At 27.1% G+C, this 22,892-nt stretch overlaps 1 protein-coding gene across 1 annotated transcript in view; it reads right to left on the bottom strand.

The window, feature by feature from the left end:
- The window catches only part of LOC111625482 (muscle M-line assembly protein unc-89-like), a 230,921-nt gene that overhangs the window by 59,672 nt on the left and 148,357 nt on the right, over nt 1-22,892 (bottom strand). The window contains exons 31-37 of the mRNA XM_023368634.1: nt 19,046-19,154; nt 18,057-18,085; nt 17,913-18,011; nt 13,314-13,425; nt 13,188-13,219; nt 7,271-7,390; nt 5,086-5,205 (exon numbers count right to left, since the gene is read on the bottom strand). Coding sequence (XP_023224402.1) covers nt 5,086-5,205; nt 7,271-7,390; nt 13,188-13,219; nt 13,314-13,425; nt 17,913-18,011; nt 18,057-18,085; nt 19,046-19,154 — 621 coding nt within the window. The remainder of the gene's footprint in view (nt 1-5,085; nt 5,206-7,270; nt 7,391-13,187; nt 13,220-13,313; nt 13,426-17,912; nt 18,012-18,056; nt 18,086-19,045; nt 19,155-22,892) is intronic.

Raw genomic sequence — 22,892 nt, forward strand, 5'->3', positions numbered from 1 at the left:
TAATTTTGTTTAGTAGTACCTGTAAGCCTTCTAGGCTGTCACATATGATTAGTGTATCATCAGCATATCTAATGACGTTAAGAATCACACTGTTGATTTTAATCCCATAATTTGAGTTTTCTAAGGCATTTTTGAAGATTTTGTCTGAGTACAGATTAAACAATAGGGGCAAAAGAATGCAGCCCTGCCGGACTCCTCTCTGTATTTCAATTTCTGCTGTTTTCACTGTTCCTAACTTGACTTCTGCTGTTTGACCCCAGTATAAATTTTAAATTATTCTGATGTCCTTGCCATCTAATTGAAATTGGTGCAGGATCTCTATTAATTTGGAGTGTTTCACACTATCGAAAGCCTTTTCATAGTCTATGAAACAAGCAAATATGTCTTTTTGTTGTTCATGACATCTCTGGAGAAGGACGTTGATACTAAACAACACTTCTCTTGTTCCAAAAGCATTTCTGAATCCAAATTGAGTTTCCTTGAGATCAATTTCACATTTTTTATATATCCTGGTGTACATGTTTTATATATCCTGGTTATATATTTCTACATATTTCTATAATATGTAGAAATATCTTCAGAACATGGCACATAAGACTAATGAGTCTGTAGTCGCTACAACTTTTAGGATGACTTGTTTTAGGGATTGTTACAAAAGTTGATTTTAACCAGTCTTTTGGTATCGTGCCAGTATTGTAGATCCGATTGAATAATCTAGTAATTAGTTTAATATTTACATAGGGGAAACCAAATGTCAATTAAAAACGCAGATTCAAGAACATTAAAGCTATAAAGTATAATAGTGATTTTTCGACTGTCAATCAACATTGCAGTAAATAAGGATACAAAAATTAATAAAAATACTATAAAAATAATCAAAAAAAGAAAAGAATACATTGAAAAGAAAATAATTTGAGCATACATGCCTTATATTGCTATAATAAAAGAAAAAAGCAGAAATAATAATTTGATAAATCATAATGATGGTTTTAAAATAGACAATAGATGATGCAACTATCTTGGTGTTAATAAATATCGTAAATAGTTCAAATGTCCAACCAGTACGCTGAGGTTGGACATTTGAACTATTGAACTAGCTTAATCCCTACCAGCTCATAACAACTAACCAACCATAAGTGGTCAGTGGGGTTACAATATGATAATAATCAATAAGAATACAATAACTGAAAGACAGATTATAACTAACTTCTTATATAAGATAAGCCTTAAATTTTTTAATCGATGTAGTATGAAAGGTAATAAAGCCATAAAGCTCTTTGACAGCAACATTTGTGAAACAACACCTATTTCAGACAACCTACTGTGTTGCATAATATATTGTCAAGATGTTCAAAGCACAATTGTAAAACCGTTGACAGCAAAGTGTATGGTTTTTTAAATCATTTTGTTAGCTAATAGTTTTAAAATTTTATCGCTTTGTATATTTTTGTTTATGTGTGAGTCTTGTAATAAATTCTTCAGGATAATTTTTTGCCATATACAGTGGTACCTCAGGATATGAAATTAATCCATTCCGAAACTGAGATCATATCATGAAAATGTCGTAAGGTGAATCATTTTTCCCCATACGATTACACATAAAACCAAATAATTCGTTGCAACACAAAAAACACACTCAAATTAAAGCTAAGTTGTACATTAAAAAAAATTAACTATAGTAAGGAAAACACTGAAAAATGCGTTTTGTAGTTTTAAATGTATAAATAACCATAATAGAATAATAATTGATTTAAAAATTGTAGTTTTATTTGCACTTTATCTTTGAGGATAGACAGCAGTGGAGGTGTAAACTGGTGGCGGGAGAAGGGAAATGATGATAAACTTAACTTACATAACTTAATTAACAATAACTTAAAAATAACTTAGAAAAGATAAAAAAATTAGTGTTGTTTTATATATATATATGTTTATTTATTTAAATGTTTATTCACTGCTTTTTGCTTTCCTTCACTTCTACCAGCATTTTCACTGGATAGAGGTCGCTTGGTAAAATATCTATCCAAAGAGGTTTGGCTTTGCCTATTTTTAAAATGTTTCTAAAATGACTTAGGCAAATGTCATTACTCTGAGCAGCAATACGGCCAGTGTGAACATTTTTGGGATGTTTCTTTTCAATAAAATCAGTCACTTTCTGATAATACAAGATTTCCTTTANCTTTCCTTCACTTCCACCAGCACTTTCACTGGATAGAGGTCGCTTGGTAAAATATCTATCCAAAGAGGTTTGGCTTTGCCTACTTTTTAAAATGTTTCTAAAAATGACTTAGGCAAATGTCATTAAACTGAGCAGCAATACGACCAGTGTGAACCTTTTCAGGATGTTTCTTTTCAATAAAATCAGTCACTTTCTGATAATACCTCAAGATTTCCTTTATCAAGAGATCCTTCCATGACGAAGCAAACGCGTGAACTGAAACCGACAAACAGAAGTGATAAAAAAAATGGCACTGCAAACTAATGTAACGTCGTATGGTGAGTTTTTGTTCGTATCATGGAGCAAAAATATGTTCGAATTTTGTGTCGTATCCTGAAAATTTCGTATGCTAAGACATTCGTATCCTGAGGTACCACTGTATTTAAAAGATGTTCACCTAACTAATTAACACAAGAGGCCAAAATTTTTAGGAAATATACAAGACATTAATAGTTTCATGTTTGTGATAACCCTTTCATTGTAATAATATTCTACAAATGTGTAATAAAGTATATTTCTATTAAATATTTTTAAAAAGGGATTAAAGACTTATTATTAAAAGAAATGAAACAATTGTCCAAACAAATAAAATTTTCAAAAAGAATTCAATGTTGAAAGACATGATGATTTACTGTCAAGGAAAACAATTTTAAGATAAGTGAATGATTTTAATCAAATAGACAATATTCAATCAAAGTTTAAAGGTGGTATTGAAACCATTCAGACCCCAGAGAATATTGAAAGAGTTCATGTAGCTATTCAACATGATCTACAAAAATATTCAGCAGTCCTGCAAATTTATGAAAGGAATCTATTAAGAATTATTAAAAACAATCTGAAATTTCAAAGGACATTCTACAGGTAGTTCTTGCAAAAAATGAAAATGCAGTAAATTGCAAATTGCTAATTGATAAAACCACTTAAACAGAAACTCACTTCTGTTTAAGTGTTTCATCAATTGGATTCTGGTCATTGGATAATCCTTAAGACATTTGTCAGAAATCACTATACAACTTAAAAGTTACTGTATGATATGGATGTCAATTTTTGGAATTGTTGGATCTTACTTTTTTGAAGAGAGTAATCAGTCACTGTTAACTCAAATCATCATGTGTAAATGCTAGAACACTTTTAAGATCAGAATTAGAAAGGCTGGGAAAAGACACAGTTTAGTTTCAGCAGGATAAAGCAATGGTGCATCAGCAAGACATAGCTATAATGTTTTAATGGAAATGTTTCCTAGCAAATTGATTTCAAATACGGAGGCATAAACTGGCTGCCAAGATCCCGATTTATGTGGAACCTAACTTCTTTTTGTAGGGATATCCAAGGAAAGTGTATAAAAAAGCCAACCCCCAATGATTTAAGAATTAAAAAACATTTCAAAAGAAATCAGAGGCATCAATCAAGAGTTCCTAGTTAGATATATGTATAAGTTTAGAAACAGGTTAGAACAGCATTTAGATGCTGACAGAGGCCATTTAAAGGATGTTAATTTTAATAAATAAATTGCTAAAATATAAATATTGTTGAATACAAGCTTCTTTCTTTATGTCCATTACTCCTTTTATCAATTTATGAAAATGTGTCATACTGATTCTGAACTCTGTAAACGTGCAAATAACCACAAAATATAATAGAAAGTTCTTAATTTAAAAAGTTTTAATTTTTCAATATTCATGCTATACTAAAGAAATATTAAAATAAGATTATTATAGGAGATACAATAAAAGTGAGTAAATTATATATAATATTATTTAATTACTTATTAAATAAGGGATAGATTCATTAACAATAGCGAGGTTGAGGCCGAAGTTTCAAACACGAAAACGTATACGTCGGACGTTCAGCGCCGCTTTCCCATAAGTCTAGAAGTTTGACAATAGTGTTTGGAATGTCGAGCATGACTCCACCGACTATCCAAACACCATTGTCAAACTTCTAGGCTTACAGGTAAGCGGTGCTGAACGTCCGACGTACACGTTTTCACGTTTAAAACTTCGGCCTCAACCTCACTAATATTTCATACAGATTCATATATATCAATATTTTAAAATTTTTCAAAGAAAATCATAAATTTAATAAACAGAAATTTAAATAATAAGCCTGATTTATTATTAAAAGCCAAATATTAACTGTGAAACTTTCAGATTATAATCTTTAGACCACATTACAGTTTCACATATAATCATTAGGTTAATGACAGCCAAAAATCCAGCAGTTAATATTTGATTTAAAAAATTATATGCATTTTTGTCATCAATAATTCTCAAAATAAATTTTACTAGTTAGTGGGATGTTTTCTCTGATGATGAGGTAAAGCAGAAAGTGAATATAAAGTGTAGTAATTTATTATGATTAGCTCCATAGAGAAGTTTTATTGAGCTTTAATATAGCTTTGCTGCTGAATTTATCATTACAGGAAATGAGCTAAAAAATTTCATGACAGTACAGTATATAAAAATGTACAGTCTTCAGTAACTTACTATCATAATATAATGCTCAATATTGCAAAGACTTCTGGAGATCAAAAACACTCATTAATTATAATTTTTCTATTGTTAAAAAGTTTTAAATTACTGTACAAATTTTTCAAAATCTTTACCCAAGTTAGCAAGTAATTATAATTGTAAAAAATTTGTTAGAGAATAAAAATTTCAATGTTTTATTTAAAATACATTAAAATTAATATAAAATATAAAATAAATAGGAAATATTATAAAACTTTTATTAAATACGGATTTAAGAGTAATAAAAGAATACTCTAAATTTAAAATGCACTTCAATTTGAAATACAGAAACAAATAGAAAAGTATATTTCATATTCAAAGTAATGTGATATTATTATTTATGTATTCAACATGACTTACCAATGACTGTTAATTTTGCAGTAGATGAAACATCCCCTATTTCATTTGTTGCAATAACTTTATATTCACCAGCATCATCTGTTGTTACATCATTAATAGTTAATGATATGTGGCCATTTTCTTCCATTTTTGAAGAGAATTTTTGACCATATTCAATTTTCTTTCCATCTTTAAACCTATGTCAGTAAGTATTAATAAACTGTTTAAAACTATTTTTAAAAACTTTTCCTAAAATAATATCTATTCTATATAAATCCTGGAAAAATAATGACAATTAGTTAATAAGAAATCATTATTATTAAGATGCATTTTAGAAAATAATGGTTAGTTTTGATTTAACAATATACTTTCTAATTTTGATCTCCTTTAGTAAATATCATATATCACTGACTTTTATGTTTATGCAATAGTAGACTGTAACCTAACAAACATTTCATGATACTACAAATAAAATTTAGAACAATAAATAAATACAAATGGTTCAAAAGAATCTCTTAAAATTTTTTTCTTTAAGAAATAGTCCCAATTCTGTTGTTTTTTGTTACAGGAAATATTTCATTTTTTCTCATTCATCTCTTTACAATAAAAACTTTCATTAAGATATTCCATCAATAATACAGTCATAATTGTCATTCTCAAGCCAAAATAAGTTTATCAATGCCCAAAGGATTGATTCTGGGAGGTTTTCATTCTAGAAGCAAAAATTCTTAAAAAATTTTATTTTTTTCTCAGCAATATCAAAATGCTATCATCTATTCTTTAGTCTGGTTTAATATATAACCCAAAAGTTGATTGTCTTATCAAGTAAATATAGGAAGAATAGGCCTCAATTTATAAATTCAAGAATTTAAATTTTTTGCCAAATTTCAAGAGAGTCTCAGCAAGTATGGGGAGTTGACAATTTTAACTGATGGTAAAAAAGTTTTACATAAAAACAAATAAATGATGATATCAAGTATCATGAGAAATGAATGAGAAAATTTAAATGACTTTGAATGAGAAAAGTTATACAGTAGAACCTCGAAAACTCGGCCTAATGTGGACCGAAGGGTGGCCGAGTTTATGAAAATGCCAGGTTATCGGAAATGGGGATAAAAAAGAATAAGTACGAGTGTTTCCTCAGAAAATACTGTACTGTACTTGTATGTATTGTTTACTTGAGAATATAACAGAGAATAAACTGCCCAAATACCCTTAAACAAAGGAAAAGTACGTCCTTTATGAAGGCATAGAGCCTTTACTACATGAAAATGAAAATTAATGAATACACTGTGTACAGTAATTTACCTGATAAGACAGACCTCAGAAAAATACTTTATGAGAGCTTTTATACTTTTATAAAGCTGNTTCATACATATCAATATTTTAAAATTTTTTAAAGAAAATCATAAATTTAATAAACAGAAATTTAAATAATAAGCCTGATTTATTATTAAAAGCCAAATATTAACTGTGAAACTTTCAGGTTATAATCTTTAGACCACATTACAGTTTCACATATAATCATTAGGTTAATGATAGCCAAAAATCCAGCAGTTAATATTTGATTTAAAAAATTATATGCATTTTTGTCATCAATAATTCTCAAAATAAATTTTACTAGTTAGTGGGATGTTTTCTCTGATGATGAGGTAAAGCAGAAAGTGAATATAAAGTGTAGTAATTTATTATGATTAACTCCATAGAGAAGTTTTATTGAGCTTTAATATAGCTTTGCTGCTGAATTTATCATTACAGGAAATGAGCTCAAAAATTTCATGACAGTACAGTATATAAAAATGTACAGTCTTCAGTAACTTACTATCATAATATAATGCTCAATATTGCAAAGACTTCTGGAGATCAAAAACACTCATTAATTATAATTTTTCTATTGTTAAAAAGTTTTAAATTACTGTACAAATTTTTCAAAATCTTTACCCAAGTTAGCAAGTAATTATAATTGTAAAAAATTTGTTAGAGAATAAAAATTTCAATGTTTTATTTAAAATACATTAAAATTAATATAAAATATAAAATAAATAGGAAATATTATAAAACTTTTATTAAATACGGATTTAAGAGTAATAAAAGAATACTCTAAATTTAAATTGCACTTCAATTTGAAATACAGAAACAAATAGAAAAGTATATTTCATATTCAAAGTAATGTGATATTATTATTTATGTATTCAACATGACTTACCAATGACTGTTAATTTTGCAGTAGATGAAACATCCCCTATTTCATTTGTTGCAATAACTTTATATTCACCAGCATCATCTGTTGTTACATCATTAATAGTTAATGATATGTGGCCATTTTCTTCCATTTTTGAAGAGAATTTTTGACCATATTCAATTTTCTTTCCATCTTTAAACCTATGTCAGTAAGTATTAATAAACTGTTTAAAACTATTTTTAAAAACTTTTCCTAAAATAATATCTATTCTATATAAATCCTGGAAAAATAATGACAATTAGTTAATAAGAAATCATTATTATTAAGATGCATTTTAGAAAATAATGGTTAGTTTTGATTTAACAATATACTTTCTAATTTTGATCTCCTTTAGTAAATATCATATATCACTGACTTTTATGTTTATGCAATAGTAGACTGTAACCTAACAAACATTTCATGATACTACAAATAAAATTTAGAACAATAAATAAATACAAATGGTTCAAAAGAATCTCTTAAAATTTTTTTCTTTAAGAAATAGTCCCAATTCTGTTGTTTTTTGTTACAGGAAATATTTCATTTTTTCTCATTCATCTCTTTACAATAAAAACTTTCATTAAGATATTCCATCAATAATACAGTCATAATTGTCATTCTCAAGCCAAAATAAGTTTATCAATGCCCAAAGGATTGATTCTGGGAGGTTTTCATTCTAGAAGCAAAAATTCTTAAAAAATTTTATTTTTTTCTCAGCAATATCAAAATGCTATCATCTATTCTTTAGTCTGGTTTAATATATAACCCAAAAGTTGATTGTCTTATCAAGTAAATATAGGAAGAATAGGCCTCAATTTATAAATTCAAGAATTTAAATTTTTTGCCAAATTTCAAGAGAGTCTCAGCAAGTATGGGGAGTTGACAATTTTAACTGATGGTAAAAAAGTTTTACATAAAAACAAATAAATGATGATATCAAGTATCATGAGAAATGAATGAGAAAATTTAAATGACTTTGAATGAGAAAAGTTATACAGTAGAACCTCGAAAACTCGGCCTAATGTGGACCGAAGGGTGGCCGAGTTTATGAAAATGCCAGGTTATCGGAAATGGGGATAAAAAAGAATAAGTACGAGTGTTTCCTCAGAAAATACTGTACTGTACTTGTATGTATTGTTTACTTGAGAATATAACAGAGAATAAACTGCCCAAATACCCTTAAACAAAGGAAAAGTACGTCCTTTATGAAGGCATAGAGCCTTTACTACATGAAAATGAAAATTAATGAACACACTGTGTACAGTAATTTACCTGATAAGACAGACCTCAGAAAAATACTTTATGAGAGCTTTTATACTTTTATAAAGCTGTCTATAATGAAAATTAATTAACTAAGAATTTTTTTGCCTTGCCAGGGTGTAGCCGAGTTATCCGGAGTGCCGGGTTATCGAGAGCCGAGTTTTCGAGGTTCTTCTGTATTTTTAAATTATTTTATCTATATTAGATTTTAAAAAGCCATTAATAAAAAGGTTAAATATTTTTTCAAATTTTTATAAACAAATTAATAATAATCTCAAAAAATATCAAAATAAATATACCAAGCAACATCAGGTTTAGGTTCTCCTGAAACTTTTGCTTCAAAAGTAGCTTGTTTCTTTTCAGAACATTCTAGATTGTCCAAATTCTTGATGAAATTAGGCTTTGACTTTTTAACTTTTGCTGTTGAAAACATTAAATTGTATATGTAATTACAATGCATATAATAATAAAAAGTATTGATACATAAATTATAACATTAAAAGTCAAAATCTCAGTTTTATGAAATTTAATCCTATAAGTAAATTCAATAAAAGAGATTAAAAACATATTATTACATAAATATTCAAAATTCTAATTTGAAAAGTAAGTATAAAAATATTCAAACTAATAAAATTTATAACTATACTTTCAATGTATTTGAATACAGTATATACATAATCTTTTAACATAGTTATGTTATCATAGATATTAAAAAATAATTTAAAAAATTATTAAGAAAAAGTAACACTTTGCAATTAAAAATTTTCAGTATTATTATGTAAATATTACATTTATATATTTTGAAAACTTTCCAAAATAAAAAATTATAATTTACATTCATTAGTGAAACTGAATTTGAGACTGAAACATGTTTTATTTCACTAAGCAATTTTTGTTTTAAAAAGTTTATATATTAAAAATATTTTAAATATTTCATATAAATACCATTTTTAAAAAATTAGAAATATGTGTAAATATTTTCAAGAATTGATTGCATATAATATTTTTTAAAACATGAGCCAAATATATCTGTATAAATAAAAATGTAAATGTTCGTTTGTTCAAAATCTCAAATCTCCGAAAGTTCTTAACTAATTGCTTTGAAATTTTGACACAACGTTGTATTCAAATATGCACGTGTTTTTATATTATATAAATGTTGAAATTACCCCCTGTGGGGAAGAGAAACAGGATTAAGGCTTACAGTGAAGAACTGGTCCTCTATTGTCAATGTTTTTAATGCATTTTCTCTCCTGCTGAATCTGACACTACACCTCCACAATACATCACAAATGCAAAATTTTTCTGGTCTCTTAGTTATCTAGCATACCCTCAGTGTGATTGCCTGTGTTTCTATTTCCATGAAAATATTAGTCATGTTACAAATCTTGTTTTCCTGTTTACTCATGTTTTATTTCTCAGCACAGCATTGCATGTCAGCATGCCATATCATATTTGCCTTCCAAAAAGAACAATCAGTACCAAAGGATGATAGGTACTGATTGATTCTTTAGGCCTATACACATATGCAGCATCCTCACTAATCTGTGCAAGGAATGATCAGATTAGCAAGAGACTAGTGTGTGAGTATGTGTGTGTGTGCATATATAATAAACCATGTCCAAATTACCAAATTATGTAATTTCTATATATTTAAGTAACCAGGTTCTAGCCAAACAATAAATCTGGCATTATCATTTGATTATTAACAGATAATTTGGGTTTGGTTTACTATATGATTAAAGTCTGACTGATTTTAGATTTTATTTCAAATAAAAACCGTTTTTCAATATTCCATCTAATTTCTTTATAAAACAATAAAATTTTTTGTATTTTCTTGGTTTTTCTATACTATTTATTTATTATGTTATATAATTAAAATACAAGTAAAGTTTGTAAAATTTTGTTTACATTTAAATACAGTTGACCCCCCTATAACACTGTTGATAATTCCATTTTATATGAATTCCATGTTGTACGAGTCACTTAGATTTTACAAATACGTATGCCGGGCTGTGAACAGCTCACGTATTTGTAAAATCTAAGTGACTCGTACAACATGGAATTCATATAAAATGGAATTATCAACAGTGTTATAGGGGGGTCAACTGTATTTAAATGTAAACAAAATTTTACAAACTTTACTTGTATTTTAATTATATAACATAATAAATAAATAGTATAGAAAAACCAAGAAAATACAAAAAATTTTATTGTTTTATAAAGAAATTAGATGGAATATTGAAAAACGGTTTTTATTTGAAATAAAATCTAAAATCAGTCAGACTTTAATCATATAGTAAACCAAACCCAAATTATCTGTTAATAATCAAATGATAATGCCAGATTTATTGTTTGGCTAGAACCTGGTTACTTAAATATATAGAAATTACATAATTTGGTAATTTGGACATGGTTTATTATATATGCACACACACACATACTCACACACTAGTCTCTTGCTAATCTGATCATTCCTTGCACAGATTAGTGAGGATGCTGCATATGTGTATAGGCCTAAAGAATCAATCAGTACCTATCATCCTTTGGTACTGATTGTTCTTTTTGGAAGGCAAATATGATATGGCATGCTGACATGCAATGCTGTGCTGAGAAATAAAACATGAGTAAACAGGAAAACAAGATTTGTAACATGACTAATATTTTCATGGAAATAGAAACACAGGCAATCACACTGAGGGTATGCTAGATAACTAAGAGACCAGAAAAATTTTGCATTTGTGATGTATTGTGGAGGTGTAGTGTCAGATTCAGCAGGAGAGAAAATGCATTAAAAACATTGACAATAGAGGACCAGTTCTTCACTGTAAGCCTTAATCCTGTTTCTCTTCCCCACAGGGGGTAATTTCAACATTTATATAATATAAAAACACGTGCATATTTGAATACAACGTTGTGTCAAAATTTCAAAGCAATTAGTTAAGAACTTTCGGAGATTTGAGATTTTGAACAAACGAACATTTACATTTTTATTTATACAGATATATTTGGCTCATGTTTTAAAAAATATTATATGCAATCAATTCTTGAAAATATTTACACATATTTCTAATTTTTTAAAAATGGTATTTATATGAAATATTTAAAATATTTTTAATATATAAACTTTTTAAAACAAAAATTGCTTAGTGAAATAAAACATGTTTCAGTCTCAAATTCAGTTTCACTAATGAATGTAAATTATAATTTTTTATTTTGGAAAGTTTTCAAAATATATAAATGTAATATTTACATAATAATACTGAAAATTTTTAATTGCAAAGTGTTACTTTTTCTTAATAATTTTTTAAATTATTTTTTAATATCTATGATAACATAACTATGTTAAAAGATTATGTATATACTGTATTCAAATACATTGAAAGTATAGTTATAAATTTTATTAGTTTGAATATTTTTATACTTACTTTTCAAATTAGAATTTTGAATATTTATGTAATAATATGTTTTTAATCTCTTTTATTGAATTTACTTATAGGATTAAATTTCATAAAACTGAGATTTTGACTTTTAATGTTATAATTTATGTATCAATACTTTTTATTATTATATGCATTGTAATTACATATACAATTTAATGTTTTCAACAGCAAAAGTTAAAAAGTCAAAGCCTAATTTCATCAAGAATTTGGACAATCTAGAATGTTCTGAAAAGAAACAAGCTACTTTTGAAGCAAAAGTTTCAGGAGAACCTAAACCTGATGTTGCTTGGTATATTTATTTTGATATTTTTTGAGATTATTATTAATTTGTTTATAAAAATTTGAAAAAATATTTAACCTTTTTATTAATGGCTTTTTAAAATCTAATATAGATAAAATAATTTAAAAATACAGAAGAACCTCGAAAACTCGGCTCTCGATAACCCGGCACTCCGGATAACTCGGCTACACCCTGGCAAGGCAAAAAAATTCTTAGTTAATTAATTTTCATTATAGACAGCTTTATAAAAGTATAAAAGCTCTCATAAAGTATTTTTCTGAGGTCTGTCTTATCAGGTAAATTACTGTACACAGTGTATTCATTAATTTTCANACAAATGTAAAAGGTGTACTTCTATGGTGTGTAAAAAGGAAGAATTGATAGACTCAAAAATTAAATTTTTTGTAAATAGTCTGAACTTCTAATTATAATTTAAAATATTCTCATTCAAAAATGTACATTAATTATGACATAAATATAATCTGTATTAAGTTCATCTTTACAATAACTGAAACTATTTTAATTTTTAAATATTCTTTTATATTTATTTATATATTTTAATTCTAAAATTTATGATTTAAATATCTTTATATTCTATATAAAAGATGAAAATGTTTATATAGTATGATATATATTCATATATCAATGTCCTTTGTCTGTATTTTAGTTAATTAATTAAACATTTTGTTCAAATACACATTATTCAAATACACAACTGTATTATCATATATAGTAGCCGCTAGTATATGATATGGTAAGTCTGTTGTTGGTTGTGTTTGAACCAAATGTTTAATAATTAAATAAACATTTGGTTCAAACACACTGAAAATGTTTGTTTATTAAATAAATTTTTTAATCTAAAGGAATTATTTTTGAAGTCATAAATTTCAATCAAATAATCAAACAAAGCAGTTCATACTCTTATACATATGTTTACAGATTAGTTTTGTACTATTATAAAAATAAAATTTAACTTAGCAAATATTGCATTTAATTATATTTAATTCTAAAAAAATGTTTAAAAAATATATAAAACATTTTTTACCATTTTATATCAGGTTTTGGTTCACTATCAAATTTTGCTTCTAATTTGAAAGGTTCTCCTTCCTTAACTGTTAAAGTACCAGGAAGAGTTTTTTGCACTGATGGTGGAACTTCTGTTAATTTAAAAACAAATTATATCTATTATTATTGTACAAGTTACAATTATAATATTTCATTAAAAATATTATCTATCTATTGATAGATTATTATTCTAATATATAGTAAAACTTCACTTAATGTGACCACCTTTGGAATATACAATTTTTGGCCACAAGTGGGATTAAAACAAAACTGACATACAGAACTGTAATTACAGTATTATCAGTATTATATACAGAATCCTTCTAATAAAAGTATAATGCAGATTGTAAAAGTAAACAAATAATAATGGTAAACTGATATAATACTGTACATTCTTTGCAATATACAGTAATTCACATTTTCATATAAGATAATGTAACCTATAATTTAATATTCTGAGATATGAAAGGGTTTCATTAATCTACTGAGAAAAACACCCAACAAACTAAACAAGCAGTAGATGTTATAAAATTAATTTATTTATGTGTGATATAACTATGTACAGGTTTAAATAAAGGATGCCAACTCCAAAACAGTTACTCCAGCAATAACCCTAAACCCATTTATTGATGGAACAATTACAAAATAAAAATGGTCATGACACCCAAATCATGATAACACTTATCCAACATAATCAACAAAACTAATTATTACAATAATAATTTTCCTAAAACTAACTATTAACACTAAACTTACTCTAATAAAAGAAAATTGAAAATGGAGTGAGAGGTAGCTAAGATGGTGGATAGGATAGAAAAGAAAACCCAGGTAGTGCGAATGTCATTTGGTTACCATGAGGACCATGTGAGAGCTTCTTAACAAAATTCTCACTTCTGTTTTTCCTTTTCCTAGTTCTTGAGGGTTTTCATGCATTTGGTTCCAACAGCTGGTCACACATTCAGACTCATCAAGCTAAGACACTGACTCAAACACACTAACTTCAGGCCAGGAATTTCAAAGTTTTCACTTGATGTTTTGACTTCACCTGTCTACTTGGGCATTGTACACTATAACGTTTCTCCTTTCATCATCCTCCTTCTTCAAGCACTAGCTCAAAAAGCACCTTCCTTCACTTTGTATGCTCTCAGGTAACCTTGTATACATTGTGTTGGTGAATTCCAGGAAGTGGCCTTCACTTCCAACAAAGAAGAATTCAAAAGATTGGAAAGTTCTAGAAAGTGGAAAGAACAAAGAGCAGGGAAAATTGTCAAAAGAACAAAAGGATAAAAGCATACAATACAGCCAGAAGTCTATTATTCAATATTAATACATGTACAGTGAATACAAGCTGTTTGCAATAAAATTTATTTAATTACTGTATGTACAGTACTAAATGGAATTCTTTGGTACCTATAGATAGGAATCAATATGTTTATGAAACAGTAGTAAAGGTTTTATTTAATACTGTATTTTAACAGGAGTTCCCAAACAGACAGAAGTGTCCAAATGCTGGTAAAAAATGTTAATTAAATAAATTTTTACATCAAGCTCATCAATATTTTTCTTTGTTAAGTGTTGCAAGTGACATAGACTGATTTACATAGGTATATTTTTACAAAATATAATGAGATTTTATATAAAATGACTGAACAAATATGTAATTGTCTTTCTTCTTACTAATTTCTGAAGATAAATTTAATTTATCAAGTATTAATAATTTATTTTTTTTGGTCCTCATCTGTCAGAAGAATTTCAGAAAACTCTTCCAAAACTATAAGAACAAAGCTCAATTCTATTTAAAGCAGTTTAAATAATATGTTGAGTTTAGGAATTCACGATTTTCCTGTTCTATTGGCAATGTAAATGGAGATAAATATAACTTGAGGACATGCCTATCATGGCCACTTAAATGAAATTAAGGTGGCCACTGAAATGATATTTAAGGTGCGTTTCAAATTTATACAGACACAAAAAAATTAAAGTGAAATCCAAATTTGCTGCATTAAGTGACAAATGTTTTATTAAAAATAACATGGATTTACATGTTTCCACACTGCAAAATAAGAATTTTAATCAAACATTAACGTTTTGTCACTGAAAATAATATTTTTGAAAATTTTGTACAAAAAGATTGCTACATATTTATCTGGACAGGCACTCATTTTATGACTTAAATAGAATATTGTTTAGTTTCAAGCATTGAAATATGCAAATTAGCTTACATATCTAATTGTAATACAAATTCTTTATGTTGTTCAAAGTTCTAAAATGGGTAGCACAAAGAATTTATCTGATTATGAAAAAGGGCGGATTGATGCATATAAATCACAACACAAGTCAATAAGACAAATTGCAGCGCATATAAATCGTCCAAAATCAACTGTTGGTGATTATTTATCAAAAAGACATGGCAAGGATGTACCAAAATTCAAGACAGGTCCAAAACCCAAGCTTACACTTTGAGATTGTAGTCAAATTATCAAGGTTTGCTCCACAAAACAAACATCAGTAAATAAAATAAAACAAGAATTAGACTTGCCTTATAGCAGCACAACAGTGTGGCGAGTTTTAAATAAATCTCCAATGTTAAAATTCAGAAAAAAAGCTGTAATGCCATCACTTTCATTAAAGCACAAAAGTGACAGACTTGATTGGGCACAAAAACACGACATGGTCCAAAGAATAGATTGAAGTTTTGTTCAATAACAAAAATTAATTCAACTTAGATGGTCCAGATGGTTGGAAGTATTATTGGCACAATTTAAGAACTGAAACATAAATATTTTCAAAACACCAAATGGGGGGATCAATAATGGTGTGGGGTGCATTTGGATTCAATGAAACCACAGATTTAGCATTTATAACTCAAAGAATGAATTCAGAGAAGTATCAATGCATGCTTGAAGATCATTTATTGGAAACTGGACCAAATTGGATCTTTCAACAAGACAATGCCCCTGTGCATGCCTCTAAACCAACAAAAATGTGGTTTAAATGTAAAAATATTAATCTGATGACATGGCCTGCTAGAAGTCCTGACCTGAATCCAATGGAAAATCTTTGGGGGGATGATGGTTCGTACAGTTTATGCCAATAAAAAGCAGTTTTCCACAATTCATAATTTGAAGGCAGCAATTTCAGATGCTTGGGATAAACTTAAGATTGAATTCCTTCAGAATCTAATTGAAACAATGCCTAATCGAGTATTTAATGTAATTAAGTTAAATGGTGGTTACATTGGCCATTAAATTGTAAGAAAACTTTGCAATTTGAAACCTGTCCGGATAAATATGTAACAGTTTTTTTGTATAAGATTTTCAAAAATATTATTTTCAGTGACAAAATATTAATGTTTGATTAAAATTCTTATTTTGCAGTGTAGAAACATGTAAATCCATATTATTTTTAATAAAACATTTGTCACTTAATGCAGCAAATTTGGGTTTCACTTTAATTTTTTTGTGTCCATATAAATTTGAAACGCACCTTAATTTAGGCCTATAATAAAATATATGCAGTATTTTGGGGAGTTTTAGGGGTGACCAGTGAGTTGAGTGAGATTTTACTCTATATAAAATAGTTTATTTTAATATAATTAAATCTCTTACATGTGGTTTTATTAGAATATATTTAAAAAATTAAGGTATAAATTAAATAATTTTTAATTTTAATACATACTTAATTCTATTTTTATATCATGAAAATGTTCCTGAAAAAACAGTGTAAAAAATAAAGTGCATAATGAAAATAGATTAGCTCCAGACCTCAAATAGTAGTAAAAATAATATGATAAACCAATTAAAATAATACAGTAGAGTCCTGAAAACTCGGCCTAATGTGGACCGAAGGATGGCCGAGTTTGTGAAAATGCCAGGTTATCGGAAATGGGGTTAAAAAAGAATAAGTACGAGTGTTTCCTCAGAAAATACTGTACTGTACTTGTATGTATTGTTTGCTTGAAAATACAACAGAGAATAAACTGCCCAAATACCCTTAAACAAAGGAAAAGTACATACTTTATGAAGGCATAGTGTCTTTACTATATGAAAATGAAAATTAATGAATACAGTGTACAGTAATTTACCTGATAAGACAGACCTCAGAAAAATACTTTATGAGGCATAATGCTGTCTATAATGAAAACTAACTAGGGATTTTTTCGCTCTGCCAGGGTGTGGCTGAGTTATCCGAACTGCCGGGTTATCAAGTGCCGAGTTTTCGGGACTCTACTGTAGTATTAGTTCAAATAAACCATAATAAATTCTAGTTCTAAATGTTAATTTGGTTTTTTGTGCATTTTTTATTTCATGAACTTATAAGAATAAATGTATATAAAGTATATTAACATTCCTAAATAAAATATGACACTAATTCATGAACACAGAAGTTGGCAAAAAATATGATTTGAATACATGCATAATAACAATATCTAACTACGTTAGATCAAAACAAATTATACAAAAGAGGATTAAACTTTATGTTATACTATGTTATATCCAAACCGTATAAAGACAATCCTCACAAAAATAGTATTGAGTATTTAAGTAATTAAGTTTATATAAAATTAAAGAGAAATTACCAATAAGATGTAATGCTCCTTTGCATGAAACTTCTCCAGCAGTATTTTTAGCTTTGCAAGTAAAGACAGCTATATCATCAACACTTAATCCATGAATTTCTAATTTAAAATTGTCTTCTTTATGAGAAATTTTATAATGATCACTGGAAACTACAGGAACATTATTCTTAAGCCTAAAAAACAAAATTAAATTTATGACATACATAAATAATACATTCATGAATACTTTTTTATTAAATTATAATTATGTATTTATTATATTTGTGCAACATAATCTGCAATTGTTTTTACTTTTATTTTTTAAATGCTTATTGAATATATTATGCATTTTTTCAAATTGTTCATTACAATGACAAGATTTATTTTTGAACAGTTACTGTTTTCTTATCAATAAAATAAGAAAACAGTAACTATTCAAGAATTCTGTTTGTGTTTCTTGTGTCATTCAGAATATTTTAAGTTGAAAATCATTATCCAAACTTTTGATAGCAATAAATTTAAAACATTTTGTAAAATATAAAATTTAAATTATTCTTCTTATTTTATAAAGTAGTTTCAAATAATTTATAAATATGTTGATGATGGATTTACAGATTCAAAAAACACTAAGACAGATATTTATGTTTTTATTTATTTATAAATGATCTGCCTTATATCAAATTTTTCTTAGAAACCCAAACATCTCTAAGATAATAAAAACCACTGTCTTTTGTTGTTAAGTCTTTTAATTAACATCAAAAATTAATAAGTATTTTCTTTTTATCTGATTTATTCTTATTTACTATTATACTAATTAATTTAATATAGTGTATCACACTCACTGTAATTTTTATTCATATATTTCAATTTTAAATAATAAGTTATTATAGATTGTACAAAATTAAAAATTTATAAAATATTGTTTAAACAATCTAGCCATAATATTTTATTTTATATTTATTCTATAGCAGTTCATATTCTAAAATTCTTTTCGTTAAAAAAACTTTTTGAGCATGAACTGCTATTAAGAGATGCTATCTTAATTAAATTAACTTTGAATGAAAAATTTAAATTGAATGAAGAAATGCTAGAATTATTCATTCTTAGCAAGATTTAATTATTTAATATTTCTTCTATAACAGAGATATAATTACCATGTAACTTCAGGTAATGGGTAACCACTTAGTCGTACTTCAAATATTATGTTATCACCTTTTTTTGCTTCTCTATCACCAATTTCTTTCAAAAATTTTGGAGGTTCATCTGAAATGGTTACATTCTTTGTAAAACTAATTTATACTTAAAAGTTATCTATTACTTATATAACAAAACATTAAAAACATCTGTAACTATTAATTTAATTTTGCATAATCATAAACGAATTAAATTTAAATTTTTGTTTTTAATAAACTTTTTCTCATTTTTAATATTTATTCAATATTCATAAAAATAAAAGTTAAAAAAAAATTATATATTTATTTCGTATATCAAACTTTTTATTTTATTTTTATAGTGTGGAGCAAAATTATATGCTCTAAATAATTCAAAAGATTTTTTAAAACATCTTTTGAATTATTTAAAAGATTTTTTAAAAAATCTTTTGAATTATTTAGAGTAGATGGACAGAATTTTACATATATTTTTATCATTATCTTCTAATGATGCACATCAAATATCATCCTGATCAATTAATCCAAACATAATAACAAAAAATAGTCATTTCAGTATAAATATTTCATCATATGAATTTCTATTTGATAATTTGATTGTATATACTCAATATATTGCACCCTTGGTTTTAACTTATTAAATTTATAATAAATTAGATGTTCTACATGAAGTATTATAGTACATTGCATAAATAATATATCATATAAACATTATTTTATTCTGAATGTATTATTTAAGGAATTTGATAACAGCTGTAATATTATATAATATAAAAATGTGATTTTGCTGAATACAGTGATACCTCAGGATACGAACGCCCCAGCATACGAAATTTTCAGGATACAACATGAAATTCGAACATATTTTTGCTCCACGATATGAACAAAAACTCACCATACGACATTACATTAGTTCGCAGTGCCATTTTTTATTCACTTCTGTTCATTGGTCTCACTCTGCGTTTGCTTCGTCATGGAAGGATCTCTTGATAAAGGAAATCTTGAGGTATTATCAGAAAGTGACTGATTTTATTAAAAAGAAACATCCCGAAAAGGTTCACACTAGCTGTATTGCTGCTTGGAGTAATAACATTTGCCTAAGTCATTTTAGAAACATTTTAAAAAGTAGGCAAAGCCAAACCTCTTTGGATAGATATTTTACCAAGCGACCTCTATCCAGTGAAAGTGCTGGTGGAAGTTGTTACGGAAAGATCTGGCAACACCAGAGAGAGAGCGGCACGTGCAAGACAGACGGCCCTGATTAATGTACGCGACTGGAGATCGTCCGGTCCAAGTAGAACCCTGAATAAAGTATTCAGAGTACGTGTTTGTATTCCTGTCTTACTGGGGGTCTTAAGTGCGTCACGAACGGCGTGTAAACACAAAGCAAACCATATAAAACAGAAGTGAAAGAAAGAAAGCAAAAAGCAGTGAATAAAAATTAAAAAAAAAAAAGTGTGTGTGTGTATATATATACACTTTTTTTTTTTTTTAAATTAGTGTTGTTTTATATATATGTATGTATATATATATAAAACAACACTAATTTTTTTATCTTTTCTAAGTTACTTTTAAGTTATTGTTATGTTATGTAAGTAAGTTAAGTTTTAGTATCATTTTCCTTCTCCCTCTCTTCCGCCACCAGTTTACACCTCCACCATCAAGTCACCAGTTTACACCTCCACCACTTATCCTCAAAGGTAAAGTGCAAATAAAACTATATTTTTTTTAAAAATCAATTACTATTCTATTATGGTTATTTATACATTTACAACTACAAAATGCATTTTTAAGTGTTTTCCTTACTATAGTTTTTTTTTTTTTCAATGTACTACTTAGCTTTAATTTGAGTGTGTTTTTCGTGTTGGAATGAATTATTTGGTTTTACTTGTAATGTATGGGGAAAGATGATTCACCTTACGACATTTTCATGATACGATCTCAGTTTCAGAATGGATTAATTTCGTATCCTGAGGTACCACTGTACTGAATATTAAACAATCAACTAACATCAAAACTTAATTATTTACATAGTATGTTTGGTGGTAATTCAAAACAAACACCTTCCTATTCCATTAATAATTTGCAACTAAAAGATATTTTTCAGTCATTTAAAATGGATGAAAACATTATAAAAATAAAACCTAGATTCTTGGATTTGGATTTTAAAAACTGAGAATTGACATCATTTAACACATCGTACTGTCAGTTGTTGTTATATTTAGTACTTCGTAAAGTTTGTTTACATTTACATGTGTGTTGTATTTTTGTTAAGTTTATTTATACATAATTTAACTTAGTTTTTATTGTGAATAATTTCTTTTTTTTTTCTACATGTAATGTTGTGTAAAACTATAATTTATTTTGAATTTGAATTAAAAACACTTCTATATAAGCTGAAACTCATTTAGCTAGGAACAACACTTTAAATACTTTTTCAGCAACATTTAATTTATTTAAATGAATGTTTTCAAACCCTGTTCATTGGTCATGTTAAACCTGATGCAAATTTATGAAAAGTGATTAAAATTTGTTTAAATAAATTAGTGTTGTTCAAGTGGAATTTCAATACATATACTTAAGGCACATCATTCCTTTTAAAAATATTCCATAGCTGTTTCATTCTGTGTTTAGAAGTGTTTGATTTTATTTTGTTTTGATGTAATCTGAAGATAGAATAATTGTAACCAAAATTATTAATTCAATAAATTATTTCTGACATCTAGAAATTCTTCCAACATTTCAGTTTTTGAATATAAAGTTAAATAATGGAATAGACAGGTTTACTAAATACCTATTGCCTTAGAACTAAAATAAAAATCATATTATTTCAAATTTATTAAAATTAAAAATTCTATAAAGTATTTGTTTAAAAATAATTTCACTAGATCACATAGTGACTATATATTGTTTATATTGAAAATTTCAAATAGATTTTTTAATATGACCTATTAACATAAATAATTTAAAATAAGAAAGCCTAAAAACTTTTTTATTTTAACTTAGTTAATAAATCTGATGATAAATGACTTACAAAAATGGACTGTAAACATTCATTCATTATAAATTATTGATGGATTATAAAGATTCTTTGTTTTAAATTGGCAACAAATACATATAATAATTTAATTTTATGTATTATGTGCTTAATTTAATTTAAAGCAAAATTACATTTTTATAATACTGTGAAGGTCCAAAACCCTTTTGTTTTAGAACAGTATCACCCCTCTAATAAACCTTGTGATTAGGTGAAAAGGAAAAAAGGGGGCCTTCTGCAGTCGATGACCAAGACAATCTCCTTGAAAAAAATTGTTAGTATATCAATAAAAGAAAACTCCTCCATTTGTTTAAAGGTAATTCTATAGACATTAATATCAACAAGACAGGAATAAGAGATGTTTCTTACCCCCTCTTTGGTTGCATGTGACATGTGGTTACAGCAATAAATCGCCTCGTTCGTAGTCAAACGCAACGTTTAATATAAACAATATCTAGATTGTTGATCAGTTTACAGAAATTATTGTCAGCTAAATGTTAATTTATGGTTGAGAGCCGTCAAACCTATAGAAATTTATATTATAAAATCATATCTTCTAGACCACGGGTTCCCAACCTATGGGTCGCGACCCAGAAGGGGAAAACCCGTCGCGACCCCCTTCTGGGTCACGACGGGTTTTCTGTGGGGTCGCCAACTTATGCAGTAAACTAAAACAAAATTTTCACTATAATGCAATATTTATTTTTAATGGTGTCTTAAAGTTTGAATAATTTCATATATTTTTAAAAAATTAAAATAAGTGTAATCTGGGTACGATGTTCTGTCACAGTTGGT

The sequence above is a fragment of the Centruroides sculpturatus genome, unplaced genomic scaffold, assembly GCF_000671375.1.
Source record: "Centruroides sculpturatus isolate CEXI.00-Female unplaced genomic scaffold, Cexi_2.0 scaffold95, whole genome shotgun sequence".
Lineage (NCBI taxonomy): Eukaryota > Metazoa > Arthropoda > Arachnida > Scorpiones > Buthidae > Centruroides > Centruroides sculpturatus.